General features: G+C 41.4%; 1 protein-coding gene across 1 annotated transcript in view; it reads left to right on the forward strand.

Moving 5' to 3' along the window:
- LOC136886725 (retinol-binding protein pinta) overlaps positions 1-19,540 on the forward strand; it is a 41,206-nt gene that overhangs the window by 6,996 nt on the left and 14,670 nt on the right. The window contains exon 3 of the mRNA XM_067159529.2: positions 17,657-17,912. Within this exon, the coding sequence (XP_067015630.2) occupies positions 17,657-17,912 (256 nt within the window). The remainder of the gene's footprint in view (positions 1-17,656; positions 17,913-19,540) is intronic.

The following is a 19,540-nucleotide window of genomic DNA, read 5'->3' on the forward strand; positions in this document are numbered from 1 at the left end:
TACATGTACATAACTTATACAGTACTTACAAATGCAAATAAAACAAATAATATTAATAGCAAAAACAATAGTAATAATATTAAAATGACAACAAAAGAATCCTTAATTTTAAAATACACAAAGTAAAATCCACTGCAATAATCCGTTCATTCATCCCATTCATTCTTTCATTCACTCAACAATTATCCAGCAAGTCAGCAGGATCTACTCAACAAATACTCGCGGCACGCCACTTTAAACTTGCGATGAGAGGGATTGTCGCTAATGTTCGCAGGTAGCAAATTCCATGCCCTGGACGCAGAGATTATAAAGGAGCGGTTGTAAGCAGCAGTGCGGTTTACAGGTATGGTAAGAGAGGAGCCAGATCTCGTATTGTGGTCATGATAGGACGAGAGGTAAGAAAAAGGTGAAGATTAATTATTACAGGGTCAGATAAAGCTTCAGCTACTCTAATTCTCTGAGATCTATTTTCTAGAAATATAGCAGCCCATTCAGTCACTCTTTTGTCAAGTCCAATTGCACTCATTTTTGCCAGTAGTCTCCCATGATCCACCCTATCAAATGCTTTAGACAGGTCAATCGCGATACAGTCCATTTGACCTCTTGAATCCCAGATATCTGCTATATCTTGATGAAATCCTACAAGTTGAGCTTCAGTGGAATAACCTTTCCCAAATCCGACCTACCGTCTATCGAACCAGTTATTAATTTCACAAACATATCTAATATAATCAGAAAGAATGCCTTCCCAAAGCTTACATACAATGCATGTCAAACTTACTGGCCTGTAATTTTCAGCTTTTTGACTATACGTATAAGTCACATGGAAACCGAACACCCTCTACAACGTAACCATGGAATGGTGTTATTCAAAAGCGTTAACACATTTATACCACTGGGAGATGAGACGATCAGTTCCAGTTTTGTAGAAAGACGTAGGTCGCTGACCGACACACATCCGCACCCACTCTTGCATTCCTCGTCCGAATGAAGCCGAGTTCCACGAATGCCTTTCTACCTCCGTGATTCGTAGGTTTTCCTGGATCAGGCCATCAATCTACCCTATCACATCAAGAGTAATGGCTCGATGGGCAGTGATGTGCGCCCTTCTCTGAATCTAATATGCCACTCGTGAACACTCGTCATGGACATGCACTGTTCGCCATACACAGCAGACCTGCGACGATAAGTTTTGCGTACTCCGGCACCCTCGGCCACTAGAAGACGAACCACACTTCTCTGCACTTCTTTGCTTACCTCCATTTCTACAGCTGGACGATCACACTGGACCATTCCGCACACCAACAAAGACATAACCCAATAACTGCGTGTATCTGTGAGTTGTCACTTTCCAGTTCTCCTACCACAGCGATGGCAGTATCGGTACGTTGCCACCTTTCGTTCAGAACATGTGTTATGGCTGGTATTCTGTTTTCATTTGACTGCCCCTTTGACAGGAGCAACATACACACACGCCACACTGTAATTAATAGCATGTCTTCGACAATAAAGCACTGAAACATTGTCGTTCTGGAAGTCGTCATTTTTATAAGCTGTCAAGCTTGCCTCCTAACAGATCAGGAATGTCCCATTTCAGCTTCAGCTCTTGAACCTAAACGATTCCAGAAATTTTGTTGCTATAGATTTTCTTCCTCGCTTGAAAGACGAATGAGCTGTCTGTATAAATAGGCAGCAGTATGCTTGTATAGCACAAGTTGAAGTAAGACCACAGTCTAATATACACAGTCGCGAAGCTCTAATAAGAGGAAGGTTCATCCACTTGACAGCTGGAGCGACACTAGCACCTCTAGCGGCGAAGTAGAGGGAAATTTCTAGCAGACAACAGGGAACGAATTACCACTACAGACTAAAATGGCCATAACTTCTGAACCATTCATGCAAATAATGTCCTGACAAGGTTATTGTAATCCTTATGAAATAGTGGAGGAGGTCAAACAATTTATTTCGATGGGGAGTTGGAGGATAACATCGAAATATTTATTTAACGTAAGGAGTTATGTTTTCTTACCGCACACTATAGCATAAAATCGCTTCCTGAGGGCAACCGGTTCGATATTGGTAGAGCGCTGGCCTTCTTAGTCCAACTTGGCAGGTTCGATGTTGGTCGGTCGATCACTTGCTTTCCTGGCTTACGCTGCCTGAACCGTCAACGATAGACCCCAAGTGTAAGCGTACGAATTGTAGAGCATAAAAACCTCTACAAAAAAGTCCGCGATGATATATACCTATTTCGAACCGGTTGCCCTCAGGAAGCGATTTTATGTTATAGTGCGCGGTAAGAAAACATAACTCCATACGTTAAATAAATATTTCGATATTATCCTCGAACTCCTCGTCGAAATAACTTGTTTGACCTCCTCCACTATTTCATAAGGATTACAATAACCTTGCCAGGACATTATTTGCATGAATGGTTCAGAAGTTATGACCATTTTAGACTGTAGTGGTAATTCGTTCCCTGTTGTCTGCTAGTAAGCTGCCTCTACCTCGCCGCTTGGAGCGCTGTAGTCGCCTCGGATGAAAAATATCATCAGAGCTTCGCGACTGTATATATTAGACTGTGGTAAGACCCTGAAAACGTTCGGGCAGTTAGTGGCACATAGCTATGAGCGAGATGTTGGGTTCGATTCTGGCCTTGGCCTTAAGCCCGGACTTGCGAGGTGGTATTCCTTGGACGTACATTGTGAGGCATTATTGTTCTCTAATGCGATTTTATTTGAAGGAAATAAATATCACACAAGAACACGTTCACTTCCTTGTGTAAATTACTTTATTGTCACTGTAAGTCACAACACACAATTATACACAGTAACAAGTGACACTACAACACTTAATAGCGGAGTACCCTGAAGTCGATTCTGACAAGTATAGATATCAACAACACTGACTCGCGCACTCTCTTGAACTCACCACCTCACTGACTGACGGCTCGATATATATACTGTTCGTTCAACCGTCTAGAATTGTCGATTTCTAGAAGGGTTCTTACAATGCTCTAATGGAACACAATAGAAAAATCGATCGACCAGCTAGTCGAATGGAGTACTCCAGTAATGGATCCAGCTAGAACTTTCCTTACTGTTTACCGATACACACGGAAATTTCTCCAACGTTGGTAATGTCACTACATGTATCTGAATAATTAACCTTCTAGTAAATTTCCAGAACCCTATATATATCAAATGATAGTAGAATAAGTCTAATATACGAATATTATAGAGTTTCCTACCGCTTTCGACTATATAAATTTTGAGGTTAAACCTATACACAATACGTATTTGAGGTTATACAAATTTGTAATACATATCTACAGGGAAACCCTGTATTAGTCATATTTAACATTTAATAAACGATAATTTAGCGTTCAATAAAATATGGCCGACCACAATAATTGAAGGTTTTACACCAGTTACGATGTTGTACCTACGACAGCGTGGTCTCAGAAACTGCTGATGTATCTTAGTTACACTTCTTCTTCTTCTTCTTCTTCTTAATATGCCGTCTCCAAACAGAGGTTGGCGATCCACGTAGCCAACTCTGATCTCAAAAATGCAGCACGAAAACATCTTCTGATGTACATCTGTGCCATGAATTTCTCCCTCTCCGAAGAGACCATTTCCCTTCGCTCCTTCCTTCAATAAAATTAGATGTAATGATTGATGCCACTTGCCCCTCATAACATGTACTAGATATTGCCTTTACCTTTGTTTTATAATAAGTAACAGTTCTTTTTGCTTTTTCATCCGATGAAGGACATCAACATTTGAAACTATCAGTATCCAAGGTACTGTATGAGCAAGAGACAACGATACAGATATATTTCAAAGGCATCGATGCGTTTTTCAGTGCTTGGATCCAGGATTCAGATTTCAGATCCATATAGGAGAATAGATAATAGTTACACATGGCAGCACGTAATTAAAACTTCAATTCGTCTAGCACGGATTAAAAATGCAAGTATTTCATAAAAACAAACCGCACATCTGTTAACCTTTGTTTCCCTCCTTACGGAGAATGGCAGAATCTTTTCACTGATCATCAGTTTTGATTAATTTTATAAAAAAGGAAACAATCAAATTATCATTATTCAATTCATATTTAGGAACAAATACATGTGACTGATAGAGTTAAAAATGGTAAATAGCACCATATTGTCAGAAAAACATAACATGTAAAGCACATATAATTTTTCAGGCAAAAAGGTTATGCTTTTGTATCTTGCTTATTTTCATTAAAGGCTCACGTGAACATTTATATCTGTTTATTCCACAGTATGTTCTACTACTCACCGATCACAGCCTTCTTTTCCTCGTTTTTCACTGCCGTAGCATCACTGAGGCCACTTACAGAAAATTCACTTTGTGAAATATTGTTACTGTTCGTAATAAAGAAATCTCCATCAGAGCCAGTTTGAATGTGACTTGAATCCTCTTCAAACCATTGGTTTCAAATCCACACTCTCCTATTCGAGTTAATCCCTCCCAATAAACATTATTATTTTAATTCTTACTTCTCAATACATTATACACAGGAGAACACAGGTTTTAAGCTCGTAAGGAAGGTGACCTTACTTCTAGACTGCGAAATCTGGCTTCAGGATACAGCGTGAAGTGGTATACATAAAAATGCTCCAGGTCACAAACATCATGTGACCGTGGAGTAGACGTTTAAAGTACATAGGCGCCAAACGTTGCCGCAGGCTATGTTCCTTGGGGAAGAGGTGTACGGTAGTGAGAGAGCCTGGGTCACAAGCAAACTGTGACCGAGAAGGGAAGCAGGTAGTTCTGCTACACAATTCACTGACTTGTATTTCCGAATGTCCTATTGTCGAAAATAATTATATAACCATATCACTTACTACTGTGGAAAGAGAAAGGTGTTTCTGTACATTAAACAGGTTAAAGATATTCCTGAGAAGTAGTAATGACAAATGTGAGGTAAAAATTCGCAGGCTATGAACGAGAGATTTGCTACAGCTAAAGAAATAAGGGTGCGTCTGACACAGGAATTAATGATAAAGTAAACTTAGGTGTGTTTTGGGAAAGGTTGTGGTGGTGAATATTGTTTTAAGAGGATATAAAACTTGTGTTTTGGCATATTGTCTTTTATTGTTTATACTTGTATGTGTAAATATGTGTGAGTATATTAGACTTACATTTTATTATCCATGTCTGTATTTAAACCATAATGTGATCCTCCTATATGAAACTTCAAAAGCCGCCACTGGAGGTGCGGTCTGTCACACTGCTCAAAAATCCACAGTTCCACTACTTTGGACTAGCAACTGAACTTAAAAGTGTTCCTACACGAAATGTGGAAAAGGGAACTTTTAGGATATGAAGGAGAAGTAAACTATGAGATTGCTTACAATGTAGGCTACACAATCTGTATCAGGGGTTTCCAAAAGGCGGCCCGCGGGCCGCATGTGGCCCGCGAAGCCATTTTTGCGGCCCGCGAGAGCACTCAAAGAAATAATGAGAAGAAAAGTCACAAAAATATTTAATTGCTTGTTCAAAAACGTACTAATTTTTATACAACTTATAGACCCAAGTCGAAACTAATTATTCTATAATACAAGTTCCGCTTTCCAAGTATTCACTTGTTCTCAATAGAAGATTTCTTATTTTAAAACATTTAAAATCCAAATTTCAAGCAATAATGTTGTGGTTATCGGAAACGCCGAGGTGTCGAAATTTTATCCCGTAGGAGTTCTTTTAAAGTGCCAGTAAATCTACCGACACGAGGCTGACGTATTTGAGCACCTTTAAATACCACCGGACTGTACCTGAATCGAACCTGCCAAGCTGGGGTCAGAAGGCCAGAGCCTCAACCGCCTCAGCCACTCAGCCCGGCTCCAAATTTTACTCTTTTATGCAATTTTAAAATCATGTTTTAAGAAATTAACATTGTCAAACCCTCCTTTCAGTTAAACTGAAAATGAAAACCTACAACCTGTTATCCAGTCATTGACCGGGTCACGGATGGAATGAATGAAGCAGATATAGGCTGTTATTACAATGGGGTCGCCACTCCCAAAGTGATTTATTAATGACTGATAGATGCTATGAAATGAGAATGGAGAGTGTTGCTGGAATGAAAGATGACAGGAAAAACCGGAGTACCCGGAGAAAAACCTGTCCCGCCTCCGCTTTGTCCAGCACAAATCTCACATGGAGTGACCGGGATTTGAACCACGGTATCCAGCGGTGAGAGGCCGACGCGCTGCCGTCTGAGCCACGGAGGCTTTTTCAGTTGAACTATTACTTCATAATGGTTCATCTGTACTATTTGCAGAATTTTACGAAAATTGGCCTATTCAAGTGCGGCCCGCGAACATGACTACGGTTTACAAAATGGCCCTCTAGCCCTTACAAATTGGAAACCCCTGATCTATATACTAACAGAATTTACAAAAAAAAAAAAAACAGCTTTGGAAAATCCGTCCGTCCGTTCTGCTTGATTTTTGTTTTATTATTTCCAGAATTACCTGCCGATGATTCATGAGACATTGATAGGTCTCTTAATTTTAGCCAACTTTGAGTAATCGTAAAATAAAATCATTAAATGATCACTCCAATAATTGCAGGCGAAGGCTCACCCTAACCCGCAATACATTCTATACTTGTCGGGTTGCTAAGCGACTACCACTTTCATTTAAATTCTGATACATGTGATCATCATCCATAGTAATATCATTGCATGCAGCCACATTTGATTACTAACCTGTCTAGTCGGACAGTATACACATCCTCTGATCACGGAAGAATGCTATTCCCTGCTAGATACTATTTGATGCGTCCGCCTCTGTGGTGTAGTGGTTAGCGTGATTAGCTGCCGCCCCCGGAGGCCCGGGTGCCATTCCCGGCTCTGCCACGAAATTTGAAAAGTGATACGAGGGCTGGAACGGGCTCCATCACCCTCGGGAGGTCAGCTGAATAGAGGTGGGTTCGATTCCCACCTCAGCCATCCTCGAAGTGGTTTTCCGTGGTTTTCCACATCTCCTCCAGGTAAATGCGGGATGCTCCCTAACTTAAGGCCACGGCCGCTTCCTTTTCCCTTCCCTGCCTGTCCCTTCCAATCTTCCCATCTTCAGCATAGCAGGTGAGGCCGCCTGAGCGAGGCACTGGTCATTCTCCCCAGATGTATCCCCCGACGCTGAGTCTGAAGCTCCAGGACACTGCCCTTGAAGCGGTAGAGGTGCGATCTCTCGCTGACTCCGGGGGGAAAGCCGACCCTGGAGGGTAAACAGATGAAGAGAAGAACAAGAAGAAGATACTCTTTGATTATCTAACCTTTCCCAGCTTACAATAATATTCAACAGATGAAAAACCGTACTACGCTTCAGACATTGTCTGACAACACCTATCGAAAGATGAGCTACACTAGAAAGAGTGAACGCAAGATACGCTTCGAGACTAACCTATGAGCTTACAAGACAACCGTGCTATATGGAAGAACTGCGTTTGAACTGCCTTCTACGACACAATACCAAGCTTTACATCAAGAACTACAGGATAAAAAAAAGCTAATATATGGATAGATTTTCAGCAAGCAGACGGCATGATGACGTCAGAATGGATGAATTCTAACTACGAACCGCGGCATCTCATAAAGCTCTTCTTATTAAATGTACATAAAACCATTGAAAAGGGCAGGCAAAACATTATGACTACGACAGGAATATCAGGACTAGTTATCAGACCTATTTATAACGAATGCTGCGGATGAGCATGAATCCTCTATTATTTATTACTATAATTATTATACCTCGGATTTTTAGGTGGTAATAGGTTAGAATGCAAAGTAATTTGGTTTGTAGGACGTGTCATGCAACCCGTTATACCGTAAAGTAGGAAGAGTAGCATAAATTCAAGGAGTTCTATAGGCTGTACCCCTAATATTTATGCAAATCTCATAGCATAACCGTTGTACAGTGTAGGGTATACTTGTTACTGGCTTAAGTAAGTTTGCATTCTAACCTCTCAGTACCTAATAATCCAGACTCTAATAATTATATACCTACAAATGAATACATCTTGTGTCAGATGTATTTGAGATTTCTTTTTTTTTTTTTTACGATTTAGCTTGCTTCTCTAACTCCTCACTAATGATGTCCATAACCATCGATGGTTTGATCAGCTCTTGGACTCGTGATTTATACCTCTTCAGCATGTGATTTATTTTGTTTGAGTTGCGATTCAAGTAGTGTGAGTGTTAAAGTGTAACGTATAATACATCATTTCGAGTGGTGTCATCTTGCTGAAAGCTACATCGAGAGTCGTTCCGTTACGAGTAATGATCTCCATGACCTCAAACCTTAAACTCATTGGTTGACTAACTCTACCACTAGTAACGCTATCTTTACATCATACATGACCCCCTTCAAATCCAACTGGAGACTTTCGTTTTGCGAAATTCAAAAACCTGGCACACAAATCTTTAAAAAAAAGGATAAATCTATTTATCGAAATATTTAAAATGAACTTCGGGTAATAACTCTGTAACCAGTTCATTTTTAAAAATTGACCTTTTTATGGGTGTTAATATTTCCAAATTTTTACTTTTCCATTTAATATATCTCTCCGAAACACACGTTTAAACACATTCACCATTTCTCTATCTTCAATACTTTAGTCACATTTGAGTGAAAGAGTTAACTACGGTTTTGCTAAAGTATACTGTGTGATCTAAGAAACATTTTCAATGTTAAAATTTGACTACACAATCACCCGCACCTGTCAACAGCTAGAGCAACACTGGAGCTGTGCATTGACTCAATGTTACATGCTATGAAGGTAGACAAAAGAAAAGACTGCAGCCAACAACAGAAGGGAATAAAATAAAGAATGAAATGATTCCCGCGGTCTGTGTGACCGTACCTCACAAGATGGGGTTAATGAAGGTACAGTCCCAGCAATTGCCTAGTGATAAAATGGGAACCCACAGAAAATCATTCTCATGACAGCCGACAGTAGGATACGAACCCATTCGTCCCCAGTCGTGACGCGTTAACACATGCAGTAAGTCATTCTCTGTACTGGCTATAATATTATTACGCTCCTTGTATTGGAATTCTATAACTGATGGTGGTAAAAAATGAAATGGCGTATGGCTTTTAGTGCTGGGAGTGTCCGAGGACAAGTTCGGCTCTCCAAGAGCAGGTCTTTTGATTTGACGGCCGTAGAAGCCCTGCGCGTCGTGATAAAGATGAAATGATGATGAAGAGGACAAATACACCCAGCCCCTGTACCAGCGAAATTAACCTTGCCGGGAGTCGAAAACTTAATACCATCGGGGTTGGAAAAGAACAATTTTCTTGCAATTTTCTTTTACGTCGTAACGACACAGATAGGTCTCACGGCGACGATGAAATAGAAAAGATCTAGGAGTGAGAAGGAAGTGGCCGTGGCCTTAATAAAGGTATAGCCCCAGAATTTGCCTGGTGTGAAAATGGGAAACTATGGGAAACCCTCTTCAGGGCTGCCGACAGTGGGGTTTGAACACACTATCTCCAGGATGCAAGCTCAGAGCTGTTCTCCCCTAACCACATGGTCAACCCACCAGGTGGAAAAGAATAAAAAGTGGTCAAGGGAGTTTGGATAGGATAGATGAAAGTGGAGAGCAACGAAAAAGAAAGTGAAAGTAATGCCAGATTCAGCTAGTGGAACCGTGGTCGCCAAGGCAGGCTCCCAATTTGAAATAATCTTGTCCCCCGCTTAGTCGCCTCTTAGGACAGGCAGGGATAACTTGCTTTTATTCTACTTTGCTCTTGGTTTGCAGTTTTCTGATTATCCACCATCAACTTAATAAGCTGTTCCCACACTCCAAGAGAATATTTTTTACTCAGTAAGAAATTTGTTCACTTCAAACATTGATATAGGAATTAGAAAGAGGTTTTTGAAGACTTTCGTGTGGAGTGTGGCATTGTATGGAAGTGAAACATGGACGATAACTAGTTCAGAAAGAAAGAAAATAGAAGCTTTTAAAATGTGGTGTTACAGAAGAATGCTGAAGGCGAGATGGATAGATCGAATCACGAATGAAGAGATACTGAATCGAATTGGTGAGAGGAGATCGATTTGGCTAAATTTGACGAGAAGAAGAGATAGAATGATAGGGCACATTTTAAGACACCCAGGCCTTGTGCAGTTGGTCTTTGAAGGAAGTGTAGGTGGTAAGAACAGTAGGGGTAGACCAAGGTTTGAATATGACAAGCAGATTAGAGCAGATGCAGGATGCAATAGTTACGTAGAAATGAAAAGGTTAGCACAGGATAGGGCGGCATGGAGGGCTGCATCAAACCAGTATATGGACTGATGACTCAAACAACAACAACAACAACAAGATTCAGTATAGTCTCCCTAAAACGCGAGGAAGAAAATCAGAAAGTACAGGCGTTAAGGAACGATTGTGTAATGCTAGTTCATGTTCTTGGAAGTGTGCTGTACCTGCTGCGTGCTGGTCAGCTCGCTTGATTTGTTAGTGTTTACAAACAATTCACTCTCTGTCACGACCGATAGAAAGGTAGGAATACATCAGAGAGAAGGACGCCAAGACTGCCCTGTCTAGCAAGGACGTTACGTCATCTTGAGCCACAGTGGCGTGTTCATTAAATATCCTGTATTTCAAGAACCGGCCGATATATTACGCCGTGGAGTAAACTTGCTTTCTTAACGGGGATTGTAACAGATCACGGGCAAAAATTCAAAATTTTAAAAATTATATTTCCTAAAAAAAATGGCGTTTCCTTTTCTTCTTCTTTATCTGTTTACCCTCCAGGGTCGGTTCTTCCCTCGGACTCAGCGACGGATCCCACCTCTACTACCTCAAGGGCAGTGTCCTGGAGCTTCAGACTCTGGGTCTGGGATGACCAGTAGCTCGCCCACGCGGCCTCACCTGCTACGTTGAACAGGGACCTCGTGGGGGATGGGAAGATTGGAAGGGATAGACAAGGAAGAGAGAAGGAAGCGTGGCCTGAAGTTAGGCACCATCCCGGCATTTGCCTGGAGGATAAGTGGAAAACCACGGAAAACCACTTACAGGATGGCTGAGGTGACAATCGAACCCACCTCTAGTCAGTTGATCTCTGGAGGCTGAGTGGACCCCATTCCAGCCCTCGTACCACTTTTCAAATTTCGTGGCAGAGCCGGGAATCGAACCCGGGCCTCCGGGGGTGGCAGCTAATCACACTAACCACTACACCGCAGAGGCGGACGTGTTTTTTCTTTTCAGTGAAAAATAAGCTTTTTTTTGCTAAAGGGGGAAGTATTTTTAAGAATTTATTTTCTTTCTAGCTGCTTTAATAAGATCACGCCATTAGGATCTTTAAGAAGTATTTTCTAACCTTTTAGTAAATAACGTTATTTTTTTATGTCCCACTAACTACTTTTGAGTTTTTCTGAGACGTCGAAGTGCCGGAATTTAGTCCCGCAGAAGTTCTATTACGTGCCAGTAATTCTACCGACACGAGGCTGACGTATTCAAATACCACCGGACTGAGTCAGGATCGAAGCTGCCAAGTTGGGGTCAGAAAACCAGCACTTCAACCGTTTGAAGTGTTAATGCTATGATATTTTCAATCGCCGGGCTGAGTGACTCTGAAGGTTGAGCCACTGGCTTTCTGACCCCAACTTGGCAGGTTCGATCCTGGCTCAGTGCGGTGGTATTTGAAGGTACTCAAATACGTCAGTTTCAGCGTTGTGTCGGTATATTTACTGGCATGTAAAAGGACTCCTACGGAACCAAATTCTGGCACATCGGCGTCTCCAAAAACCGTAAAAGTGGTTAGTGGGACATAAAGCAGTTATTATTATTATTATTATTATTATTATTATTATTATTATTATTATTATTATTATTATTATTATTATTATTATTATTATTATTATTATTATTATTATTATTATTATTATTATTATTACACACGCAATAGGCCGATATCAGACCACGTGAAGCATTCATGACTGCTTGTTCTTCTTGTTCTTCCAGTGTTCCTTTATTTGGTCACTAAAGGCCCACTTCCGTTCTTCATTCAACTTCAGCCTTGGTTCCTTAGGTGCTGCATTCTCTGGCAATACTTCCCACTTGTATATCTTGTGCCTATAGTTGTTTTCCTATGCAAGATCCGCTGAATCTATCTGCGCTCTTTCTAGATCGAGTTTTACTTGCGTCATCCATGGTGTAGTGGATGTATCTGACGATTCTGAACGTAAGTCTAGATTGTGAGAGTCCGCTTACATGTCTATACAATTTTAGACGCCTTTTTTGGATGTCTGCTGCGAAGTTAGACAACCTCTCTATGATATCCGTGGAGTGAAGCCTGTACCCTTCATTTGTGAGCTTTGGGTCGACAATTTTTCTGATGATTTTTCTTTCCTCTTTAAGTACGTTCTCCAGGTCGCTTTTGTCGACAAGTGCATAGAATATACTACTTAGAGAAAAAAAATCCTGAGGCACTCGGTTTGTGTGTATACTATCTCTGCCCTAAGTGTCAACCATCTTGTTTTATTTGCCATCCCTGCCATGGAAACCATGAAAAAGACAGTCACCTTACATGCACTTACCAGCGTTGCATAAGTCATGGAATATATACGTCTTGGTGTCATTATAATGGACGTAATGATTTTATAATGCTTTCATCCGCATTCATATGGTCAATGTTCTATCAAATGTATTGTAGTGGACCTTTTTCAAAACCAAGACGTGCATTACAATGAAAGTTTATGCTGATGCTTGTTGTTTTAAGGGGCCTAACATCGAAGGTCATCGGCCCAGTGGATCGGACTCAATACAGATCGAAAAGAACATTTACCGACCAAGGAACCACTTATAAAGCACAATGATGCTTGGTGTCTAAAGGGGTGCAAAATCCACGTCTAAGGCCCCACAGAATGGTACATGTCGCGAGTAAAATAGAACCATGGTATGTGTCATGTTGGGGTATTAATAAGAAGTAGCGAAGACTCACGGTGTTCCACAAAATATGGTACTACTCACAAGTATTGCAATGCGTACAAGTAACGCAGACCTATGGTGTGTCTCACACAATGGCCCAACCCAGAGTCAACGCAAACCGAGAAGGTTCCTCACCTAGGTGTACCAATTTTTTTTTGCTAGGGGTTTTACGTCGCACCGACACAGATAGGTCTTATGGCGACGATGGGATAGAAAAGGCCTAGGAGTTGGAAGGAAGCGGCCGTGGCCTTAATTAAGGTACAGCCCCAGCATTTGCCTGGTGTGAAAATGGGAAACCACGGAAAACCATTTTCAGGGCTGCCGTTAGTGGGATTCGAACCTACTATCTCCCGGATGCAAGCTCACCTAGGTGTACTAAACACGGGCGCCGGTATTCCCGTGGTGTTCCTCACAGAGTGGGTACTAATCACAGGCAACGCAGACCCACGGTGCCGCTCATATAGCGATACAACTCACAGGCTACGCCCAGACCCGCGGTGTTGCTCACATGGGTACGACGCACGGGTACTGGAAACCACCAGGCCAGGCTTTTACTGCTACTAATCACAAACCTATTTCGTACCGAATTTAGTGGTACTACTCGCAAGTACAGGCAACCTATGGTGTTTCCCGCTTGATGGTACGATTCAAAATTAGTTTCAATGTTCTAATTCAGTCAGCCCTTGGTCGCCCCTTTTAGTCGCCTCTTACGACAGGCAGGGGATATCGCGGGTGTATTCTACATGTGCGTCCCCCACCCGCAGGGGGTAATGTGTTTGGTCCGCGAGAGGTATTTTATTTCCCTCAAGTCCGCCGGCAAGCCGGTTAGGACCCCCCTATCCGCCACCTGGGACGCGCCACGTGGGAGTATCACCTCTCCCCCTGCTACGCCTGCGTAGCAGGTTCGTGGACAATGAAAGTTTTATCGAGCATTTACACCTTCGTATATTATTATTATTATTATTATTATTATTATTATTATTATTATTATTATTATTATTATTATTATTATTATTATTATTATTATATTTTCATTCATAGGTTTTATAGTAAACTTATTGTAAACATTTCTTAACAGACAAAGTAACCTCTTACTACGTAATATTCAGCAATTTCCCCAATTGTGCGTACGTTGAAGGGGTAAAAGACCCGGAAATATTTTAAACTGTGAGTCTTGGATAGCTCTATCAAACTAAAAAAAAATTCGAAAATCACTTCCGTCCACCTCTGAGGTGTAGTGGTTAGCGTGATTAGCTGCCACCCCCGGACGACCGGGTTCGATTCCCGGCTCTGCCACGAAATTTGAAAAGTGGTACGAGGGCTGGAACGGGGTCCAATCAGCCTCGGGAGCTCAACTGAGTAGAGATGGGTTCGATTCCCACCTCAGCCATTCTCGAAGTGAATTTCCGTGGTTTCCCCACTTCTCCTACAGGCAAATGGCGGGATGGTACCTAACTTAAGGCCACGGCCGCATCCTTCCCTCATCCTTGTCTATCCCTTCCAATCTTCCCATCCCCCGCATGGCCCCTGTTCAGCTTAGCAGGTGAGGCCGCCGCGGCGAGGTACTGGTCATCCTCCCCAATTGTATCCCCCAACCCAAAGTCTGAAGCTCTAGGACACTGCCCTTGAGGCGGTAGAGGTGGGATCCCTCGCTGAGTCCGAGGAAAAACCCGACCCTGGAGGGTAAACAGATAAAGAAGAAGAAGAAGAAGAAGAAAATCACTTCCGGAGAAACAGCCTAAAATCGTTTGTGCTTGACTCGTTTTCTCCTTGGTTCTATAACCTCAAGCGCTTTTTTTTTTAATTTTTCGAAAAATGCCCACAGCGAATCTAGTTATAAGGGCGTAAGAGAAACGCCGCACTCGATCACATTAGCGCTCGTAGTGGTAGAAAAAGGCGAACTGCTAACCTAATCGACCGGATAACGATGATTAAGAAAAGGATTGTAATTTTTAAGAATAAATAAAACATATTCTCATGCTTTATTATATTTTATTTACCTAAAATTCCTAGCTCATATCCGTAGGAAGTTTTCAACATTGAGCTGCTTGCCTGGAAGGCTAGAACTGTGCACTTTTTGCTGTATTTTCATAATTCTTCATGAAATTTAAGATAAAACATTATAATTTAGACCGAAGAATTATCAGTCTGATACCATCAGTAGTTACGCTGAAAAATGTAACTATTTAACGTCATACAATGGACTTTCAGTTTTCAGTCTGTCAAGTTGTGGGTTCCTTGAATTTAGAAATCTAGTGCTTTATTCTCGGTTACATCACCCCTTAAATTAATAGCATCCTCAGAATAGGTATGACTGTCTAGAATTCGGTATTTAGTTTGTAATTCAATGTTTGATATTTATGTGATTTCAAAAAAAAAAGTACCTTGATATTTGTTTCAAGCACTAGACATTATTTCCAACGCAACTTTAATCTCAAAAACTACTAAGCCGATAGCAACAACAACAAAATCTGTCAAATAACCCTTTGTGAAAAACCATCGATCATTAATATGTCTTTCAATGAATGAAAGATAAATTAGGTAAGGTAAGGGTTATTCTGCCCGAAGGCAGGTCCGAACCTCCGCAGAGGTGTTCCTGAGCCGGAGTTTACGTGCGGTAGGGTGGCCAGTTCCTTTCCGCTCCTACATTCCCTTACCCCTCCCCACCAACAGCGCGTGGCAACCCATCCAACTCCTGACCACGCCCAATGTTGCTTAACTTCGGAGATCTCACGGGATCCGGCATTTCAACACCGTTGGCAAAGGAAAATCGATAACGATTAATTTATTTGTATCTAATTAATCGTTTTTCAGAGACATCTGTAAGGAATTTGGAGCTGACAAGTGTAGGATTCAGAACATCATGGCCTACGAATGAAATAATCAATTCTCTGGAATATGATGAGATCAGGTCTCTTTGATAAAACAGCCTGCTATCTGTCTCTCAGTTATGACTATCCATCGATACTTCACATCACAGCCTGCAACATCACATCGACCATCTGTACTCTAACGCACCTCTTTGATAATATGCCTCTCAGTCATGGCCATATCAACACTTCACATCACAGCCTGCAAGATCACATTGACCATCTGTACTCTAACGCATCTCTTTAATAATATGTCTCTTAGTCATGGTCATCCATCAATACTTCACATCACAGGCTGCAAGATCACATTGACCATATGTACTCTAACGCATCTCTTTCCGCTAAATTTGACGGAATTAGAAGACTGTCAGCGGCGAAATATATCATTTAGCGGACAGCGGATTTTTTGGCGGAATTCTAGATTTATTATAGCGGAATTTAGCGTTTTATCTATTTTACGTTTTTTTTTAATTTGTACTCCAGTCTGTCTCCGAGCTATTCTGTATTTCTTGTCAGGAGCTAGCAGTCACATGAGGAAAACATGTCATTTGGATTTGATGTTATGAGATCATAGTATCATAAATTTGTAATGCGTGGGGAAAGGGTACTTGTCTCTTAAATGACGAATGACGACAAATAATGAAACTGTGAGAGAGTAGCATTTATATTTATGCTATGAAGGAAGACCGTTTAATGAACTCGCCTGTTCTTGAGGTAGGGGATTCACCTAGTTTGCACCCGGCAGTAAAACGCCTAGGCTACAAGTTTTAACTCGCCGCCTTCAAGGCAGGGGGTTAATCCCAGTGAAACTCACAGATCAGGTGAGTGCAGACATTTATTTTTATTATTATTATTATTATTATTATTATTATTATTATTATTATTATTATTATTATTATTATTATTATTATTATTATTATTATTATTATTATTTGAGATCGGATTTCTTGGCGGAATTTTAGTAGTATAAGTTGGCAACACTGCTCTTTGATAACGTGTCTCTCAGTCTCATTCATGGCTGTCCATGTCCGGCTCCATGGCTAAATGGTTAGCGTGCTGGCCTTTGGTCACAGGGGTCCCGGATTCGATTCCCGGCGGGGTCGGGAATTTTAACCATAATTGGTTAATTTCGCTGGCACTGGGGCTGGGTGTATATGTCGTCTTCATCATCATTTCATATTCATCACGATGCGCAGGTCGCCTACGGGTGTCAATTCAAAAGACCTGCACCTGGCGAGCCGAATTTGTCCTCAGACACTCGCGGCACTAAAAGCCATACGTCATTTCATTTCATGGCCATCCATCAATACTTCACGCCACAGCCTGCACGGTTGCTAGGTAACATCGTGTCACACGTTGTGTATCGCTAATATCGTTATGCAAATTGCCAGATGACCCCCCCTCCCCGGCCGTAAGACATATTAAAGACAAAAATATCCAGTGATATTATAAAACAAAGAAAACAAGCCGTCGAACAAAATTTACAGGACTACTTCGCCTACGTCTTGAATAAGAATATGGAAATTTAAAAAATTAATAAATATAAAACTGTTTACTTAGTCCACTTCATTCTAGGTTAGCACTTAGGGGGAGATTGCAATTAGGAGTGGTAACATTTTCGAAAGTCTAAACTTAATAGTTCCTGAGTTATTTGGGTATATTTTCTGTCAAGTTTACTTTGTCAAGTTAACGCTTTCTGGCTCGTCTTAAGTGCCATACTTATAAATTGTATTTTTTAAAGGTGTAGTGAAACAATGTTGATCTCAGAAGGACGGTAACCTTACTGAATACAAACTTTTCTTGTTATGCAGCATGAATATGATGCTGGGGACGGACTCTGAGGGTAGATACGTGTGGTTGCTCAGAATGGAGGACATCGACCCAAGCAAACACACGGTGGACAATATGCTCAAAGTCTTCTTCATGGTCTTCGAGATAATATTCCTGGAACACGACGAAACCACTATCTATGGAGAGAATGTGATCGTAGACTTCGCCAAGAGTACTCTGGGCCATCTCGCACTGTGGACACCGTCAGTGATGATGAAGATATTCGCAATATGGCAGGTGAGTTGATTGTTCTAAAACGGAGATGCAAAAGATTTGCACCCTCTAAACTGTCCCAGCACCCGCGAGTAGAATAGGACTGGAGGGATGAAATTACCGAGAAGTTAAACAGGTTTAGTGGTTAGTGTGATTAGCTAGCACATCTGGAGGCCCGGGTTCGATTCCCGGCTCTGCAATGAAATTTGAAAAGTTGCACGAGGGCTGGAACGGGGTCCACTCAGCCTCGGGAGATCAAATGAGTAGATGTGGGTGCAATTCCGACCTCAGCCACCCTCGAAGTGATTTTCCGTGGTTTCCCACTTCTCCACGCAAATGTTGGGATGGTACCTAACTTGAGGCCGCGGCCGCTTCCTTGTCTATCCCTTCATCCTCCACAAGGCCCCTGTTCAGCATAGCAGGTGAGGCCGCCTGGGCGAGGTACTGGTCATTCTCACCAGTTGTATCCCCCGACCCAGAGTCTGAAGCTCCAGGACACTGCCCTTGAGGCGGTAGAGGTGAGATCCCTCGCTGAGTCCGAGAGAAAAACCGACCCTGGAGGGTAAACAGAAGAATAAGAAAAAAAAAGAAGGTTTATTTTTATACGTTGCGTGGGAAATGCTCCTTGCTGCAGAGTTTTCAAATTCTGCCTATAATTTGGCAAAATTGTCAAAAATGCTCATATATTTTAGAACAACTGCGGGTTTTGCAGTCTGGTATCGAATATTGGAGATATATATATATATTTCAATTTTTATTATTCATTCAATGGGCAAAGATCTAGTTTCGCGCTATAATAATAAAATACACACACATTCTCTAAAATTTTTAGATGAATCCGATAAGAACTCTGTCACGAGGAACATTTTATGCATTTTTAACGTAGATAAAAAAATCAATTGACAGTTTTAAGAAACATACCTGCATTCAAACTCCCCTGGACTGTAAATTACTCCCTCAGACTTCTTTCTCCTCTACAATGTAAACATATTCCAGCGGGATTACTGAAATGCTAGTCCGAAAGAACTTTGAAGCTCATTTGTCCGAGAGCGTGGAAAAAAGCAGCGTGAGTTTTCTCCATAAACGCTGAAACGCTACTCTTTATATCTGGCATTTCTTTCTTTCTTAATCTGCTTACCATCCAGGGTTGGTTTTTCCCTCGGACTCAGCGAGGGATCCCACCTCTACCGCCTCAAGGGCAGTGTCCTGGAGCGGAGACATTGGGTCGGGGATATCTGGCATTCAGATCATTAAAATTTCTGTTAGGGAATAACTGATAACTGAATATGAATGAGGTTAAAATTGAAAATTTGATTTTTGATCAAAAATCGCAATATCTCAGGCATGACTCCCATTAACGCCGAGGTTAGAACAATGGAAACCTTGAACTTGATAGAAGAGTAGGATAAGTCATTGGATTATTACGAAAGCCACCGTAGTTCGACTCCGAACATGTGGGGTTTATTAAGTCTTATCCTTACGGTTCAGATTCCACCCAAAACCGTAGATCCCATGATTCTGATCATGATATCAGATGTTAAATAAAACTACAAGGTTTCTTTTTGCTAGTGATTTCGTGTCCTCTATGGACATGCTCCTGCTTTTATATCTTGGGATATATATGACATAGTTTCTATCAAAAATTCAAGCTT

This window comes from Anabrus simplex, chromosome X, assembly GCF_040414725.1.
Source record: "Anabrus simplex isolate iqAnaSimp1 chromosome X, ASM4041472v1, whole genome shotgun sequence".
In the NCBI taxonomy this organism is placed as follows: domain Eukaryota; kingdom Metazoa; phylum Arthropoda; class Insecta; order Orthoptera; family Tettigoniidae; genus Anabrus; species Anabrus simplex.